The sequence below is a fragment of the Elaeis guineensis genome, chromosome 11 (assembly GCF_000442705.2).
Source record: "Elaeis guineensis isolate ETL-2024a chromosome 11, EG11, whole genome shotgun sequence".
In the NCBI taxonomy this organism is placed as follows: Eukaryota; Viridiplantae; Streptophyta; class Magnoliopsida; order Arecales; family Arecaceae; genus Elaeis; species Elaeis guineensis.
In genome coordinates, this window is record NC_026003.2 from 118,930,231 (window position 1) to 118,949,610 (window position 19,380).

Genomic DNA, 19,380 nt, shown 5'->3' on the forward strand with positions numbered 1-19,380 from the left:
TATTTTCTTGGCTTGTTTAATTGTTGTTGTAAATTACCCGCAGATGCGAGCTGTTTCATCAGAACTGGAGGTTCTTGGTAGGCACCAACACCCAAATTTAACCATTCCATTTCTAAAGGTTGTACTCATTTGCTTCTAAATAATCAAATTTTGCTTTCTTTTACATTATTCATTCTAGTTAAACAAAGAAGCATATCGATTAATATGATGATTAATTCTGGACCACGTGAGTGCCATTATGCATAAATTAATCATGCGCCATGTTTGGAGAATTTTGGATATCCTCAACTGCATCTCCTTATTTGTATGGTCAAAGGAGGTAGATGTAAAGAGTTAAAATTTCCCGTCATTCTTTCCATTTAGTTTTCAACCATTTTGCTATTTAATATCTCTACCCTATTCCTCACCTTGTGCAGCACTGTTTAGTGTTTATCAATGATGTGATTGACTAGTACATGGATGTCCCTATGGTAAACAACTAACATGCAAATTGCAGATGTGACAGCATGGTGCTTGTGCGCAAGGGAATTGTGCATCAACATACCGTAGACATGCTATTAAAGGATGCATCTAGATACACATATATGCATGCATATATGTGGTTTCTACCTCCTCAATTAGATTTTCAGAAGTTTTAGACTAATATTTTTTTAATTTGTGTTTTTGTAAAAAAATAAAAGTTTAAGGCTTTATGCATCATTATCAGTTTAGATGTCACTATTATCATAAGACCAGTCAAAGTACAGGACCACTGGGAAATATAAGTCATACTTCCACTATATCTCAAACTAATCTTTGTTGACTACTTAATAAGTGCATGGTACTTCTCACCATCTCTCCTAGATAACAAACTTGGAATGATTTAAACATACATACTTGGACACGGATGTTTGTGTTTTGTGAGGGGTACACAGAAGACACTGATGAGTAACACGTCTGTACCAGATGCTCATCCTGATAATAATGTAAGAGCTGAAAAATAACACTGATAAGTAACACTCTACACTAGTACGTTTAATATACTTTATAAGATTTCCCTGTAGGAAATGTGTCTAGAATTCTGTCATCATTTGGGTTGTCAATCATATATTTTATCTGTTCCTCCATTGTTTCCCCAAAAAACAATCTTGAAAGTACTGGTATTTTTTAGTATTTTTGGGTGTTTGAATGCAGATATTTTGCTGTGAAACTTGATTTCTTATATCTATCTTGTTGATGGTTTGTCGTATCATCCCGTACTATCTGGTATGGAGCGTATCGTACCATACTGGGAGGAAACCAGTATGAAACATAGCTTCAAGTCGGTATTAGCCCGGTATTGTCTGTACTCAGCTGTACTGCCCTGTATCGAGCCATACTAATTGGTACCGATGTGTGTGCCGACCTATATTGAGGCATATCAGACAAAGATTGAGAAAAAATGGTTAGAGAGCTATTGCGGTATATGATGTGTATTATACCGTACCGAACTGGTAAGATACCAATATGGTACCTGATATCGAGATTGCGGACCTCTTGCCTTTGGCAGCAATCTTGTAGTAACAATTTTGTATCTTATAGTAGTCGCTGGACTCTTCAGACAAGCCTCCTGTTTGATGGATTTTTATTTATTTGAAAACATGGACGTGCTCATATTTTTGTGGAACTCCATTGCTCTCAACTTTATATTAGCAAAAGAATTCATGATGTAGAAGACAAAAAAAAGGCCAATTTCTCATAAAAAAGACAAAAAGAGAACAGAAAAAATGCTTCACTGGTTTCCTCAGACCTCTCCCCTTTCAGATATTTCTTCTAATTTTGATATTGAATCTTGATATGTGCTATTTGCTTCATTAAGTAGATTAAATGGTTCTGGTAAAATCTCTTTCATTTTCAGATCTCATGCTAGCATTAGGAATTTGATGTTATTGGAAATGGTTAAATTAGCTGAGTTTCCCAATTTTCATTCTTCGGCTTATGATACTTATTGTTGGAAGCTATAGCATCCAATTTCATATAGTTCTATTTTTTTAGAACAATTTACATGAAATGCTAATATATGCTTTTATATTGCTTATTGAGGGGATTTATCATTTTTTCGAATGTTTGGGATTTAATTGGCAATATATATGTATTCTTTGTCCAATTAAGCTGGTTCAAGTCTCTTGTATTTGAAGATGCATGTATTTGTTTGTACTATGTCCTCATCTACTGGTTGACCACTGCACTGCAACCGTATTGCCACTTTGTTCTCATTAAAATATCTTAATATCAGAGCATTCATTTTTCTAACCCTGCCTTGAGTCTATCCGCTTTGATGGCACTGAGATCCAGATTCGTTTCATGATCTATTCTGACATTCTGTTTATTTGACTGATTGAAGGTATTGAAAGTAACCATTTTAACAATCACAGGCGATATACAATATGTGATATAGTTCGATTGAGTTCTTGTGATCCTAAGATTTTCCATGTCGCGAGATGTTGAATTGGTGGTTTTCTGTTGGACTAAGCAATCAAAACCTCACTTTGGCAATCACATGATGCCTTTTCTTCCTTCTCTCTTTGCTAACTGTTTGAGAGCTCATTTGCATTCAGCATTCAACCTGTTAACCAGACAATTACCCTATGTTATAATCTCTCCCTTTTGGTGATTGTTTCCAACAAAGAAAAATTGTCATCTTACAGCTACAGTTAAATAACCCTGCTAGGTTTTAATTTGACATAAAGAGGCTCAACTGAGAAAGTACAAGAAAGTAGCAAAAATGATGAATGCTTTTGAGACTTATCTGTTCATGGATTTCTGTGAATTAAGGAACCTGTGATTTAGTTGGTTAGATGAATCTCATGTCTACAAAGGGTATGGGAGTGTCTATTCTATGAGGCTGCTTTAATGAAGTCATCTGTCAATTCCATGCACTATGTTTTCTTGAACGGATATGTGGGTTCGCATGCATGTCGGCTTCTTGTGATTACCTGACCTGACCCACAAGTCCGATGGGACATGAGATGTGTGGAGAAAGCCGTCCGCTCTCAGCCCTCTCCTCTGTCTCCTTCCTGCCCACCCTCTTACTCAATGCCTTCTCTAACCCTCCTCTCCCCTTTCATAGCCAATTTCCTTCTACCGTCCTCACCACCACTGCCGACACTGACTACCTCATTCCATCTCCACCATTTCCTCCACTCCCCAAGCTCTCTCAACTGCCACCTCATCCCCTCCTTGCCCTTTCTGCGCTGTTGCCTCCAGGCTTTCTCTCCATCTCCGCTGCCACAACTGACCTCCTAGCTTATCTCAGCCTTTTTCTCCACCTCCTCTTCTCCCACCCATCTGTCCTGCCTCCTTCCCTCTACTGCTCTCTGCCATCGCTGCCACCCCTCTCCCTCTGCTGCCGTCGTTGCCGAGTTAGATCAAGTTGGACCTGAAGACAACCGGGTTGGGTAGAGTTTGGGTTATCGGGTTGGGTTTTCAGGTTGGGTCGGGATATAGGTGGGTTGGGTTTGGTTTGGTCAAGACCTGATTCACTGTAGACCTGGCATGCATTTGTCAATGTGCATGTGTGTGTGCTTGTGTATGTCTGTATTTGCATGCATGCATGTACAATCAAGCCCCTGACATAGGTTCTATTTCTGAAGCAAATTACTAATTCTACTTTTGTCTGAATATTAGCTTGCCCTCCAGTTTGGTCCCCTTGTATACAAAACAAACAATGCCACTAAGAATCTTTTCATGGAATTCATTTTCCGTCTAGCATTTGCAATCTAGTACCATGATGTAACTTGTGGTTTTGGCCTTCATAATTCTAATCTTTTGTAAGATAGCTTTTAATACCAAACTTATTTCCACATCCTCAGATGCATTGATGTGTGAGAATGTCAAAAGTTACCTGGTGCACAACTCGCCATAAGCATTCCTCCACAAATGAATTTTGAGTGATTAATGAGGAAATCTTGGTCTTGTTTGTACTTAAGGTTTTCACATAGCTATTGTTTTCAGCTGCATCTTCTTGCCCCAATTAGAATTACTTGGATTTTTACCTGTGTTACGCATATGCATGTTGCATGTCAATGTAATAGAGTTATGTTTGGACTAGTTTTGCTACATTACAGTGTGTTACTAAACTTTGTACAGTGCAATATCTGTTTGACTATGATTTGTCTATCTTCCAGCATTGCTTATTAAAATTCTTTTACTTTAGGCGGTGGCTGAGATCACCAAGGCATCAAGGCGTGAGGCTTGTAAGTTGCCTGGTGAGGCAGAGTCATTTAGATCACATGTCAATCCTGAGGTTCTTGTCCTGCAAAAAATGATCAAAGAGGAACGCATAGAAAATAGAGAACCACATGATGGTTCTGTGGCATCAGGTAATTTCTTTCCCTACATTTAAGGAAGACTTTCTCTTACGCTTGCATTTGATGTAAATGCACTGTTGTGGAGGATTTGAATGTGACGAGAAGCCCAAGCATAATTTAGTAAATTGTAATTTTTATTTAAATTATGAGTTTTAAAATTTTGATGGATAGTTCTTAATTATTGTTTGCAAGTTAATAAATTAAAATAAAACTTATTGATGAAATATATTTAGTATGATGTGGTGCATATTTATTTTATACTTTTGTAAATGTTCTTATTTTAATTTCTAATTCAGCTTGAATTTGTAATTTTATCTTGTTATAGTGGGTTACACAAATAATACAGAAATTTGTATTTTGTTGGCTATGTCCTTCAAATGCTTGCTTCATTATAATTGTGAATTATACAGCTGAGTGAGTATGCTTTTATTTGTTAAAAAAAAATTAATAGCTTTTCCTATGGTCATATGATATAATTTTTCCAGAAGGAAAATATGATATTTGAGTTTGCCATATGCTTCTGTATGGAGAATTTTGTGTTTATTTTGTCTCAATCTTGACTATGTGGGAAATACTTAACTTAAAGAATTATTGAAGGGTGAATATGTGCCATGATTTGTAAAGTGGGCATTAACTGAACATATTAAATTATATAGGTCGTTGTCCATCTTGTGTAGCATGATGGCAATATGCAACTATGCAGTGCTTCAGTTGTTAAGGGCTTACAATGGGGTTTGTTGTTAGAATCTAATGAAGACTTAAAATGTGACTTGAAACACACCCATCTTTGGAATTCAGATTGGCAGACTGTCTGCAAAAGATAAAATGGAAAAGCAAATAAAGAATATAATTAAACAATATCTGTGAGAAGCCTTGATGAAGGAGCAGGGGAAGGGAATAAAAAGTGAAAAAATGATGATAGGGCATGAACTGTGGGGCATAGAATTGCATATCAGGACCGTTGAGTTTGAAATTCAAACAGAAGTGGCTTCCACCATATGGGATCACATAAATAGGAGCCATTGCTCGAGATCCAGCTTTGACAGTCTACCTTGTTACAGCATGTGCTTCTTAGTCTGTCAAACTACTGTTTGCCTCTTGTCAAGGTTCATTAGCCTATATCGGATCTCCATTAACAACACTGGATGATCATTCTGCTTGTGTAAATTATTTGCTTTGAGTGCTTTTCTTGAAATGTTCTAAGTAGTAAGTAGAGGCATGCATGAAATGGCTAATAACAGAGACCATATGTCAAATGGAATTGCAAAGGTGGGATGAGTAGTTTGCCCTATGCTATTTATTTGACTGCTTCATTGGTTTTCAGAAGTTCCACCTGATTCGCTGTGAGCTATTATAGAAACCTAGAATTCTAATTTCTATTGGAAGACCTGTCACATGATACACAAATGGATCTAGGAATGAGCTTCTTCAACTCCTAGGACAAACTTCAACTTGCCTATATCTTTGCTTCCACCAAATTTCCAACTTTTTTACCCCATCAAGACCAACTCATCTGGTCATTATGTAACTATGTGTGAAAGTTATCATCTTAAGTGAGCAAAGAGGATCAAGGGCAGAATCTACTCCTTTTGAGCCCATATGAGGAGAGGAGAGGAGGGGGAGCAAAGGGAAAAATTCTTTTTTCTTGATTATATAGAATATTACTTCATTATATTGAGTTTTTTTTTTTTTTGGGTTGGGGGTGGGGGGGGACTGGAGGGTGGGGACAGATACCTGATTACATAGAATAGTGCTCAATGTGGAATATTATCGATAACATCAAGATCACATAGATGAATGGGAAAACCCTGTTTCCTAAAACCATGCTGAGGGTGATTTTTGTTCTGTTTGCAACGTTGTGGTTCTCCCTAAAGTAGTAACTTTAGGCTTTTCCTAGGATTTATTTACAAATAAACAAGATCAGCTAATAGACAATATATTAACAGTGAGTTTTGAGCTGTGGCCTGGGTGGTTAGGCTGCTCCTCCAGGTGCATAGGGCTTATAGTGTTTGCCTACACCAGAGATGTGACTGCAATCTGTCAGAAGCCAATGTTGTGTGCATGCGCAAAGATTATGAACACTTCAAAAGGGCGGCCTCTAGTCACTCTAAAAACTCTTCCAAAATCAAAAAATAAATGGGGATAACATCTTTATTTTTTTTATTTTTTTTGATTTTTATCTAAACGAAGTACCATAACAGAAAGTTGAGAAAAGGGGGAAGGAGGAGAAGGGGGGAGGGGGGAGGGGGGGGGGGGGGGGGGAGGAGAGAGGATATATGCCCTGTGAGAGGGACAGTCCCAGTATATAGGGACCTACGGATGTGCCCCTGGGAGGGTGACATCGGTTGGATTTTCCATCCTATCTGATCAAGGCATATTCAAAAAGAAAAAAAAGGGAAACATCCAATTTAAATGTGATAGATAAAGTAAGACAACCTTTTAGTTAATGAAATACTGTTTTCAAAGTGGTGTTCAGTTGAGTTGATTTCTGTTCATTTTGTCAAACAAAGCTGCATTTTTCATGTCTAAATAATGTGGAGTCTAGTTTAGATTATCTTCAGTTGAAATAATAACCTTGACAAAGTTAAGCTTTATTATTTGGGGAAAAAGAAATTTCATGATAGCCCAACCAATGCACATAGGCATGCCCTTTGACCCAATGCATGTGGAAATCCAATTAGAAAAATGTGTTCTTCGTCTCTAACTTTGATGCTCTTGATATTTAACTGTTAATTATTTAGGGAAATCAGTTGTGCACTCTTTTTGGTATTCAATCATCCAAGTTAACTGGATGAGATCAGTTCATATATTCCTTTCTTAATGTGAAGATCAGTTCATTTTAATATAAGTTTGTTGGTTCGTGAAGGTTCTGAATTTGTAGGAGCATCTAACCTAGATACATGGGAAGTGGAACCATTATTCATGGTGATCTTTTGGAAAGAATTACTTTGCATGGCTGCTTTCCTTGGAATATCTTTGTGGCAATGTTTGGTTGAGGTTTAAAATATTGTCTTCAAAGTCTAAAAATTTTCATTCAGTACATGAAACCATGTGTTAATAATATTGTAAAAAATTGTAATAATTCATAGATTGATAAAAGGAAGTAATCATAAAGGTCATCTACGTTATTTGAAGTTAATGCCTAACATTTTTCATGATTTAACAGCTAAAATAAAATGTTATAGTAGCTGACTTATCTAGTGAAAATTTTGTTGTACAACATAGAAACATATTGGATAAGTACAGCATCTGTATGGTCTAATAGTTCCAGTATATAAAATTAGCAGGAACCAAAGATGTTGAAAAGGCTAGTTGAACTTGAAGATGAGTGGTGATATGTTACATTTAATTTATTTAATGAAACCTTGCAAACAAGCTCCATATCTAGTCTACTTGATGTTAGCTTGATGAGTCCTTCGTGGTCCTTAAACGAGTTCATCATCTGCTCAGCAACAACACAAGTATTTAGGCCTTGTTGAGTTTTTGTGCACATGTCTATATCATCATAATAGTTTCTCCTTTAGCCTCATATCTTTGCTGTTATATTATTATTCTCTTCACAAGGTGTGTATATTTGGGGGTGTTTATAATATATCCAAGGTGCAAATAGATGTCTTCAACCCACCACCAAATTCAAACTGTGGGTTGCAAAATAAATCCCTAAACTGTTGGATATCATTGTCATGATGTAAAATGCCTAAAAGATTATATTATCTTGTGGTTCCTTTGCAAAAACACTAAGCCAGTGCAAAATGAAAAGACCATATTGTGCCATTAGAACTGCTAGTTAGGGACCCTTTGATGCATAGCCAAGATGCATTGAAAACACATGATTTTTTTAACAGATATTGTAGGCCTTGTAGATCACATCTGATGATTTAGTTTTTCATGTTGCAGTCACCATCACTGAATTTAGTACTGCATGTAAGGTACCGCCATTTCACCTTGGGCGCATTATAGATTTCCTTCTCATAAATTAATCATGGTCTTGGTTGACAAGTTCCTACTTTTTATTTGCATCTAGTTGTGCATTGTTACTGTTAAAGTTTTTTCTTTCGCATGATCTGTTTACTTCTTTGACATGGTCCTATTTTTTAGTTGCATCCAGTTGCATTCATCAGGTGGTTTCACTTTTGTGTTATGGTTCTGGGACCTTGTTGTATTTTCCCATACCTATTTTGTTCATTTTATGCCATAATATCATGATGTTTCTTTCAAGTGCTGGCTGTACAGTCTTTAACACTTCTCTTTTCGTTACTACTTCAAAGATGCCATTTATCTTAGCTTTCTTACTTTCATCGTGTTCCAAGTTTACAGCTTTTTTTATTAGTGCCTTCTTAGTTTTACCTTGTGATGGAATCAGATAAGGTGAATGTCTGTCTCGGTGTGGAATACTGGGAGGAATTGCTCTATAAGCTGAATGAGATGAAAAGATACAGACGAACAGTTGGATCGCTTGTTGGATCATGCTTAAAAGCTGCGACCCCACTTCTTTCTTCGCAGAAAGAGCTAGCTTGTCTGGTGGCACTGGATATTGTGGAGGTATTTTCTCGAGGATTTTCTCTTTAGCTAACTTAAATTTGATCGGTGCAAAATATCTTCTTCACAGTAAAATTGGATGAAATTTGTATGCCTCCAACGATGCTCATGTGTAAATAAAGTGTCATTTATTTCATTTCTTAATAGATTCTTTTCCACTTGCAGTATATAGTATATGTTTCTTTAACTATCATTACTGCAACCTGGGGCTAAGCTTCTATATGCATAAGGTTCCATGCTACAAAATATGACCTGTAAAACTTTTATTCAATTAATGTATGCTTGCATTTTTAAGATCCTATTTACAAGTTGACTCATGGTGTCTGCAGTGTTCAGCACTGTGATTAATTTTGTCTGATATTTTTGATTACTCATCAGATGTAATCCAGAGCCTATAGGGACACAAGGTTGTATAGTGGTGGTCAAACAAAGAGGAAACCTTTTAATAGGCACAATTCAGAGAAACATAAGGGACTAGCTGTTCCATCAAGCCATGCTTCCTCCGTTTGTTTAGCAAACTCTGTTGTCTAGAGCTATAGATATTCTGGTTAACATGGTGTTATCTATTGCTGGTGAATTATCCTTTTGTCTTAAAAGATACAAGCCATTGCATTTTGGGGAAAGTTGAGGTTTGAGTGAGTTTACAGGCATGGCACATCAACTTATAGAATAGAGTGGTTTTGCTTCTTTACTTTAAGTGTGTACAAATTCATTGTTACTTCATGCAAATAAGTAGAGGGTCAGATGGGGATGATGAGATATTATGGTAAGTGGTCGCTGAGAAATCATATTATGGACCTTTAAGACATGAGCCTGGGGAATCCTTTCTAACTGGATATGTTTTCTAGGGGTGTAAAAAATTTCGATTAAACCGTCTAAACCGTCCGATCCGAACCGAACCGAACCAAATATAGCGATTTGGCGGTTTAATTGGTTCGGTTCGGTTGAATAAAATAGATAAACAAATATTTCGGTTTGGTTATTGGTTTATTGATTTATGTGATGCACTGAAACCGAACCGAACCGATAAACCAAAATTAAAATACCGTCATTTTATATATTTATATATACACCTATATTACATGCTTCATATATTTATATATACACTTATATTACATGCATATTCAAAGTTGGGCTATGTACTTTATATGAATTAAGAATCTAAAATATTGATTTGGCCCTATTTCAATTCAATTTAGATCAAATTTGACTTGATTATGCATCATAATAAAGGAACAAAAAATAGAAATCAAATTGGCCAACCCGCTTAAATCGAAAATCGTTCAAACCGTTCAAATATTTGAAAAAGCTACATAAACAAACTGACCCGATATAAAACTGAACCGGAGAAACCGATTGTGTTTAGTCAAATAGTTACTTTTAAGAACCTCTTAAATCAAAATGTCGGTTCGATTTTAAAAAAATCACTTAAAATCGAATCGATCGAACCATTTTCAGCCCTAATGTTTTTCTCCTGCTTCATTTTTCGGTTTTAGTTGGGAGGAAGTCTTGCATGTAGAGAAAATCTTGTTCCCTTCTAAAATCCTTGAATATGCGAAAATTGAACCGGAAATAGTGAGCTTTTTTTTGCATTTTCTTTGAAATAATTATCTTGCTGACTAAAAAATTGAAAAATGAATAAATTTAGCTAAGATGGAATGATATACTTTATTGTCAGTTCTGTCCAGAAGTGACTAAAATTGTCAAAAACTGATTGAAACCTCTAAAGTGGTCTTGAATTTGGATTGGGTTCAGCCAACCATTTGTGTTTCAGTTATTAACCTCATTATGGTTTATTGGTTTGTGCATTGCAGACTCCAGAGTTGCTAACTGAATGTTGCTTGTTGACTTAAGTCATACAGACTTTAAATCAAAGTTTGCCATACCATGCCGAACCGGCCGGTACACCCCATCTCGTATCGGACCGGTGGGGAACTGGCACGATTCGGTCGGTAAAATCGGTACATCGGCGGTACCGAGGAAAAAAGAACGAAAAGTGAGAAAGAGAGGGAGGGGAGGGAGGGAGGTGGGAGCTGCCAGAGGTCGGCTGCGGCCGTCGGAGGGCTTTCGAGTGCCGTATTGCCCGATAGGGCTTTCAAGAGAGCAAAAAAGAGAGAGAGCGCTCGGAGGGGGGCGGAGAACCTACTAGATAGACGGTGCCTCCGTTGCGAGGCTCTCGGGGGTCGGTGAGCCGACGCCGACGGTCTGAGGACGGTCGAGTGGGCGGAGCCCCTCTGCGGCTCCGCCTCCTTTTTCGAAACAGACATCTATTTTGATTTTTTTTTTTATTTTAAACTTATGAAGTCGGCAACTGGGTTGCCGACTTAAGAATTTTTTTTTTAAAAAAACGAAAATCGTAAAGCCGGCAAATCGTTTGCCGACTTCACTTAAAACCATGTTTTTTAAAAAAAATTGCGAAACAAGGGCGTTGCCCCTGTTTCACGCCTGCGGCGTCGCACGCGTGGACTGCACGCCTCCGACGGCCACAGCGGCCAGTCGGAGGCCGTCCGGCTGCCCCATTGGCTCCTTCCCCTCTTTTTTTTCTTCCTCTTTCTCTCTCTGTTTCTCTCAATTTCTCTCTTTTTTTCTTCCGGTTCGGGTCGTCGGTTCGGTACGATATGAAACCATACCGCCGGCTGGCCGAAACGGCCGGCGGTACTGGTTCAGGATACCTTGCTCTAAATATTTCCTTGTTAATGCATGTCTAAGAAGTGTGAGATGCTGTTTAAAATTTGGGACAAGTGATAAAGATTAGAGAAAATTGTAGTTTCCCTACCTTGACTTTACCCAAATTCCACTTAGACCCGCTCTAGTTAAATTTTTTTTTAATTGGGTCCCTCAAGTTACTCGTTTGAACCACCGTTGTCCTTCCATTTCTATTAACATGGTCTATAGGAATTGTGTCATGTGTCTATCATGTGATATTTTTCTGACTTTTTAGGACCAAAATACCCTTGGCACAAGAGAACCAAAATCACATGACCAAAATGGAAAAAGCAAAAAAAAAAAAAAACCTCCCCCAACCATGTCCATCGCAACATTCACCTTTACCACTGCTGCCTCTGCTACCACCATTTTTCTCAGCCACCTTCGCCCACCCCCACATCCCAACCACCCCTCCTTGAACATGCCGCCTGCCAGATCAAGCAATGTTAGACCATCTGCCACCTCCTCGTGATCCACACTACCATCCTTTGTGCCGGCTTCCACAATCACCCCTTCTTCAACTTTAAGCTCCAGTGCTCCTAGTCAACCTCCTCGACTCTACCCTAAGGCTGCAAATGGGTCAGGTTGACCATGACCCGATCCAACCTGCTTAGATCTGATCTGACCCATTTTAAAAGGCCCATGGGCTCAAATCAAATTCTAAAATTGGATCTATTTAATATTTTAGCTTAAATTTAGGTTTACTGAATTCGGATCCGATCCAACCCATTTGATTTTTGGGTAAATTTTGGATCTTCGACTTTATAACCTGATCTGGTCCGAACCCTGTACATCATTAGGACCCAATTCTATTAGTCTTTAGGTTGTGATTTAAGACTTGTATGAGCAATGTCTGTAACATAAAGATGGGTTTAAAATTATTTTTATATGCTAATTTATTTTGAGAGCAATACTGTTTATTATCTTTTTTGTGGTTATTAGTAGTTGGTTATGTGATAATTAAAATATAGTTGGCTATGTTTCACCCAGACCCAATCCAATCCTGAATTTTTGGGGTTGGGGCTAGGTTATACATGATCCCAACCCGGCTTGAATGGTCCATTGGTTCGAAAATTTTAGTTGTAGACTTGACCTAACCCAATCACTCATGACCCAATCCGACCCGACCTATTTGCACCCCTATCCTGGACCCATTGCCATTTTTTGGATCACCCCCATCCGCACCCGTGCCCTCCATGGCCTCCACGACACTGCCCTCTCACAGATGCTTTGTCGCTGTCATCCCCAACACTTTCATCTACTCCTCCGAGCTCAAGGCCTACCCCCTCCAAGGCTGCACCCTCTATGCCCACTCCCTTGGCAATGCTGGTGGAGAGACAGGAAGGTTGGTACAAACACTAAATTAAACTCAAAATGGTTGGTACATTGAATTACGAACATAACAGAATTTGAGAAGTAAATAGGACATGGGATGTTTGAAATTGTCTGTTAGAACTAATGATATACAATACATGCTATAGGTTATGGTCTAAAGCTGTGCATCTGAACAGAAATGTAATAAGATTGCAGCAACAATAATTGATGGCAAATATTAATAGAAAGCAAATAAAAGTATGTGCCTAGATATAGCACATTGAACGATGATGAAATTGAAAACAAAAGCTGTTGCTACTGAAAGGTCTTTATTCCTGCCCACTTGGTGAAAGCAACCAAATTCATCGTACAAGGATTCATGAACTATAATTTATGGTATATTTGTGTAGACTAGAGCTTATTTTAGAAGCAAAAAAACCGTAGTTAAGGCATGAAACCTCTCCAAATACAAGATAATAATTGTAATAGAATTGAGGAAAAAGAATTGGGAATGTTAAAAAGAACAATCTTATTACGGTGTCATGATAGACAAATTTTTATATACTGAAAACGATGAAATACATTCTGAACAAAAACCATGTTAATCAAGCTTTCTTCCAGTAACTTCATCAAACATGTTATGAGCATCACAACAAACTACTATGACCACTACAACAACAAGAGTAGGTTCGGTGCCACCATCTCTCTGGCATGCTTTCAAATCTCATGGCACATGATGGAAAGCAAATTTGCTTGAACAACCAGTGGGTACTCGATGGCCTAGCAAGCAAAGTCAATGGTTGATGACGAGGGCTCTAAGCTCGGGAAAAGGAAGATGGATTGGGTGGAATGGACGTAATTGAGTGGTACAAGGTATCAAGTGGTGAGGAGGAGCTGAGGCATAGGCAATGGCCAGAGAAGTGGTGGCTATTAGGAACTTGCTGAGGGGGATAGCAGTGAGCTTGCAGTGGTGCCCACAGGTGGTGTTGGAGGATGCAGGTGGACCCAATTAAAAATTTTTAAGGTGGTCGGAGTGGAACTCGGGCTAAGTTGAGGGATCAAACTGTAATTTTTCCCTAAAGATTAATATGATGAACTTATCTCAGTGGTAAGAGTTGTATTGTAATGTGGGTTAGTGATTGTAAGATAAAATTTATGGAATAGTTGAACTATATATAATGTAATGATGTCTCTTGTTGTAATCCGAAACATCTTTTTCTTGTGCAAAATACAAACATTTTTATTAATTGCTTTCTGACAAGCTCATACCTTATGTCACATTGTTTGAACGATACATCTTTATCATTTTTTTCTCTATTTAGATTTTAGCAATTTGTTGCTTTAGTATTTGAGTTACTGATTGTTATTATTGGTGCTGCAGGATGTTACTATATCCCTTGCGAAAGTGGAGGAAGCTTATAAGCATGAGAAACAAACAAAAGCAACTATTGAAGAAGCAATGCAATTATTGTTATTAAATGACCTTCAAGACACTATTGATGCTGCAGATGAAGAAGTTGATGAAAACAGATTGCTTCCAGCAATGAACAAGATCTGGCCTTACTTCATTCTTTGCCTTAAAAATAAGATATCAGTGGTGAGTTTTCTTGTACTTTATTGTTGCGAATATGCTCAATAAAAAACATTGCACTTTAATTTCTATTTCATAAGCGTCCATCTTTTGCTGACGTGTCATAGTTTGTCCGGTTTTGTTTGTCTAAAGCAGTACACACTTTTATTGTTTTGAGAGATCTGGGGTTATTTACACACTTGCATAGCTGGATAGAATGTGCTCGTTCTTGCACTTTTCTTTAAATTCCTTAAAAAAGTTCTCTCAGCACTATATGACTGTTAGACAATTGGTTCTTTCAGATTTATCATCCACCTTGATCCCATCTTTTCTTGAAGTAGACTATTAATGAATAAGGAGTATTTTGGATTTGTCGCTCATGTAGAAGATCATAATCTCAATAGGTCATATGTTGTTCTTATGGAAGATTTGGAACATTTAAAATACACCGCAAATTCATAATAACATAATTGGCAGACTATTAATCAATAAAGAGTATTTTGGATATGTTGCTTATATGGAAGATTGCATGATTAGTGAACACTTGAAATACACTGGTAAATAATAATGATATTATTAATTTTTTTGTTCGTAGGGAAGGTGGCATGATTGAGGAAGACTCGGAATATAATGTGCTTTTGTACTGATATAATGTCTTTTATTTAACACCTAACAATTTTAACCTGAATTAATTCTTTTGACTTATCATATGTTTACTTTTAGCCCTTCTTTAGTTAATTCTTTGTTGCTCTGTCTTGCATCAACTTTCTATCTGTGGGTTTGGCCCTTGGCTCTAAATCCTATAGAGCTTGGTCCAGTCATTTTTTGCAATGTGTGAAAAATACTCTTCTGCAGTTCATTAAGCATTCCCATATCTCTTGCTCCCAATCAGTAATTATTCTGTCGCCTTGAACTTTTTTTGCTGTAATTAACCTTTTTTTCTAGTTCATTGACTAAGAATTCACTTTGTTAATGTAGTTTTTCAGCCTTGTCCACTTGTAGTTGCCAACGTCATAATTCATTGAAACTCCCACTGCCATAGTGTGAAGTAGATTCTGTTAAACATTTACATGATTGCCTTCATCAAGACTGAAGATAAATGTTTATGAAACATTTGTATCATGTTTGCAAATTTTGAAACTTGGTTATGTTTTTGGTTTTGGCTGGGACAAGAATTTCTAGAATACAGTTGCAGTAATTTTGTTTGCTTGGAACCCCCTCAGAAAAAAAGAAAAAGAAAAAGGTTAAAATCATAAAATACAAAGAAATTAAAGCAAGATATTGATAGCAGTTATAGCATATTATATTGTTTGGAAACTACAGGTTCATCATATATGGTAGCAGCAGTTTGACTCCTTTAGAAATTGTTAAAAGATTGTAAAGAAATAGATAGAATATAATAGAGAATATTAAAAGATTGTTAAGAAATATAAAGAATATAAGAGATAGAAATTAGAAAACATAGATGATAACTTATAAAAGGTAATTTTGCAGAAAAATACAATTGATTGCTATTTTATCAATATAGGTTGCTTTTATTATTTATTTTTAAAGAATGGTCTGTTCTTACCCTCAAATGAATGCATGCATCTAACCCAATGGACGTGAACGTATTGTTACATATGCATGCAATACTGGGTGGTGCACATGGAAAATGTTATTAGTTGTCATGTATGTAGGAGTCTGATGGTCCGGTAAAGTCCAAAATGGACTGTGTTTCCAGAGAAGATAAAAGGTGATTCTTTCTTGTGAAAATGAGAATAGTGGATGTTTCCTGCAAAATTCCCTTTTTAAAACTATATTCGAAATTATAATTATTGTTTAAAATTCTGTGAGAAGAATTTGGGAAGGGAGAAGAACAGGCTATTCAGGTGTCTCAACTCTCATGGGACTGGATAACAGGTATTACAAGCTGTAACATGGACGGAAGAAATAAATTGTAATTGAGATAAAACCTAGACGTAGTGGTATATAGGATTGATGATTGAGGCAAGCTGTGAAACTAAATTGAGATATTTGGGCTCCCATATTTTTATGTTTAAACATCAAACAATCACTTCTTTCTACAGGATGTTTGTGCTATTGGAGCTTTTGTTTCCTCTTTGTAATGCATGAGCTAATATTTGATGGCGAATGATGGAAATCTCCCGTATGCTTGTTTATTGTTCCTCAAATGCCATATATACAGCTGATCTGTTAGATGTTTCTTCCGTTCTTCTTCCTGCAAGATTTATTACAACCAGAATCTGTTGCCGTCTTCAGGCTGTCATCAGGAGATGCACAAATGTAATGAGTGAAGCAGTTGAAATAGCTGGTGGGGATTTCTTTGTTCGCCGATTCCATAGTGATGGACCCATCATTTGGAAACTGCTGATGTCTTCGCCGTTTCGGAGAAAACCCATGCAAGCAAAAGATGAAACTCCTTTACTTCTCCCATATAGATGCAGTTCTGGGTCATCAGAAGAGCCAATGGCTGAGATCTCCAATCAGAAAATCCAGGCAGCAGTTTTAGATATGATTGCTAAGATATCTTTAAATAAAAGGAGTGCCTCAGCATTAGGAACGGTCCTCAAGAAGGTTAGTGGCCTTGTAGTTGGGGTTGCTTACAGCAGTGTGACAGGTCTCCGTGATGCTTCTATAAAGGCGTTATCGGGGCTTGCCCACATCGATTCTGACCTTATTTGGCTTCTTCTAGCCGATGTGTACTACTCGGTGAATAAGAAGAATGTACCTTCGCCACCGACCTCGGATCTAACGGGGATGTCTCAACTTCTGCCCCCTCCGCTGTCTTCAAAGGAGTACCTGTATCTGCAGTATGGAGGAGAGAGTTTTGGTTTTGACGTAGATCCCTCGTCAGTGGAGATGGTGTTTAAAAAGATGCTCTCCGAAGTATTTACCTGACAAGTTGTACATATTCAGAAAGAAATGTACCATTTTTAAATGGTTTTGATGTATATTCCAGAAACTCTAAGTTGTTCGAGGGTTGTAACGTTCTCATGATAGGTGCAGTCTTTTTGGCAGAATGGCAGAAACAGTAGTCTCTTATTTGCAAGAAATGCTAATCAGGGCCTGATTGTATAGTACATTGGGCAACTTGGTTTATTTCTTTAAAATGCGGAGAATTTGTATCTAGGTGAACGCGGTCGCTCATCTCGGGTGTGCGGGCCGCAGCTTCGACTTCGACTTTGACTTTTACTGTCGTTGAGGCAGATGTCTTCCAGGACTGCATATATGATTCGTTCTGGTAGGACTGCGTACACGACTTATTCAACTGTTCTAGCATCAGGATATAGTTTCAAATTATTGATCCTTCTTATTTTGGCCATTATAAATCTAAATATCCAGAGATATCGATCAATATTGTATGAATGTATCGCTAAATAATTTTTAAATGCTCTCCAACCCGTCCGATGAAGATGGGATTGGTGACGGCTGGTGGAGATGAGTGATGAGGGGAGAGAAAATAAAGGACACGGGCGGAGAGATCCTTCGATAGCGACAACAATTGCTTTTCTTTTTTTTTTTTGGTAAAAAAAATGCAGTTAAGAGAGATGCATTGAGGACAACGGTCGTTGAGCGGGGAAATGGGGGGTAAAATCGGGCATGTTTCTTTTGTTTTTAGTATATTATGCCGAGTAAGCAGGATTTTGTTCATTTTTTAGATGGGATCGACCTCAAGCGAGATAAATCGATACATCAGTTTGCTTCGTGGCCTCGTTCTTTAAACGTTATGAGTAGGGTCCCCTTTGTTAAAAAAAAAAAAGGTAGGATGAATTATGCGTTGTCTTTTAAGTTTAGGTCTCTAAACTTCAAAAAGCTCAAATTTGATTTCTATTCTTTCTTAGCTTTTTAATATGATCTTTTCTCTAAATTCTAAGCACTCTTTCATCAGAAGTTCCTATTGGCATTAGTCAATGATTATGTAGCCGATTATATGATAGAAATTGTTTAGAGAAGTGATTATAATAATGAAATGGTATATAGGTGATGATGTAGTATAATATATGAAAATTTTTGTTTTGATGATCTGATATATGGGTGATAATATGGCATATGTGTATTGATTTAGCATATGCTGAGGAATTTTCTATTAAAAAATATCAATACCGCATTATCACTATATATTGCATCATCATCCATGTATCATAAAATATATTTTTGGTTGTTTAAATTTTATAAATATTTTTATATGAGTGATTATGTAGATATGGGTGTGATGTGGCATTCGATGACTGGTAGAAAAATCTATAGCATGTGATATATCATCAACTATGTGTCAAATCATTATCTATATACCATATCATCACTGATTGGCTCCATAATTACTTATCTAAATAATTTTGGCCACAAACTGGAATGATCAGTTAATGCCAACAGGGACTTCCGTGAGAGAGAGTGCTTAAAACCTGAGGGTTAAAACAATTGAGAAAAATAGGGACCAAATATAAACTTTTTGAAGTTTAGGGACATAAGAAAAATCTGATCTAACTTGAAGGATCAAAAGCATAATTAACCTCCAAAGAAAATGAAAACTAAGAGGGACGATCCAGTACCATCTATTCCATCCTATCCTACTTCCATCTAAGATAGAGCCAGCCCAAACCGTGCTCTTCGTTTGGGATTTATACATGTAAGGGGTGTTTAGTATGGGGTGTTCATTGTAAGATTAAAGATGATGTGGACAAAGGTGTTGAGATTACTATATTTGATCATATACTATGATGATCTTACATGATAAAATTTTAAATAACTCTTGCTTCTCAAATCACTATCCCAACTTAGTGATGGAAAACCAATTTTTTAAAGTCTGGTATCCAAGGTCACAGTGGAGAAGTGATCTTGGGCTGAAATTTAGGAATAAAATGCCCCTCTATCCAGTATGAAAAATTAGTATAATATCATATTGATAATAAAAACATTATA

The 19,380-nt window shown here is 37.1% G+C and overlaps 1 protein-coding gene across 6 annotated transcripts in view; it reads left to right on the plus strand.

The window, feature by feature from the left end:
- Window positions 1-17,789, plus strand: part of LOC105053825 (uncharacterized) — a 33,343-nt gene extending 15,554 nt beyond the window's left edge. For 4 of the 6 annotated variants that reach the window (XM_073245473.1, XM_073245474.1, XM_073245475.1 and 1 more), the window contains 5 exons: window positions 44-118; window positions 4,175-4,340; window positions 8,692-8,870; window positions 14,269-14,484; window positions 16,720-17,789. In XM_073245473.1, coding sequence (XP_073101574.1) covers window positions 44-118; window positions 4,175-4,340; window positions 8,692-8,870; window positions 14,269-14,484; window positions 16,720-17,358 — 1,275 coding nt within the window. In that variant the 3' untranslated portion in view covers window positions 17,359-17,789. The other 2 variants (XM_073245476.1, XM_073245477.1) reach the window with 2 other exon arrangements.
- The last annotated feature ends 1,591 nt before the right edge of the window (window positions 17,790-19,380 follow it).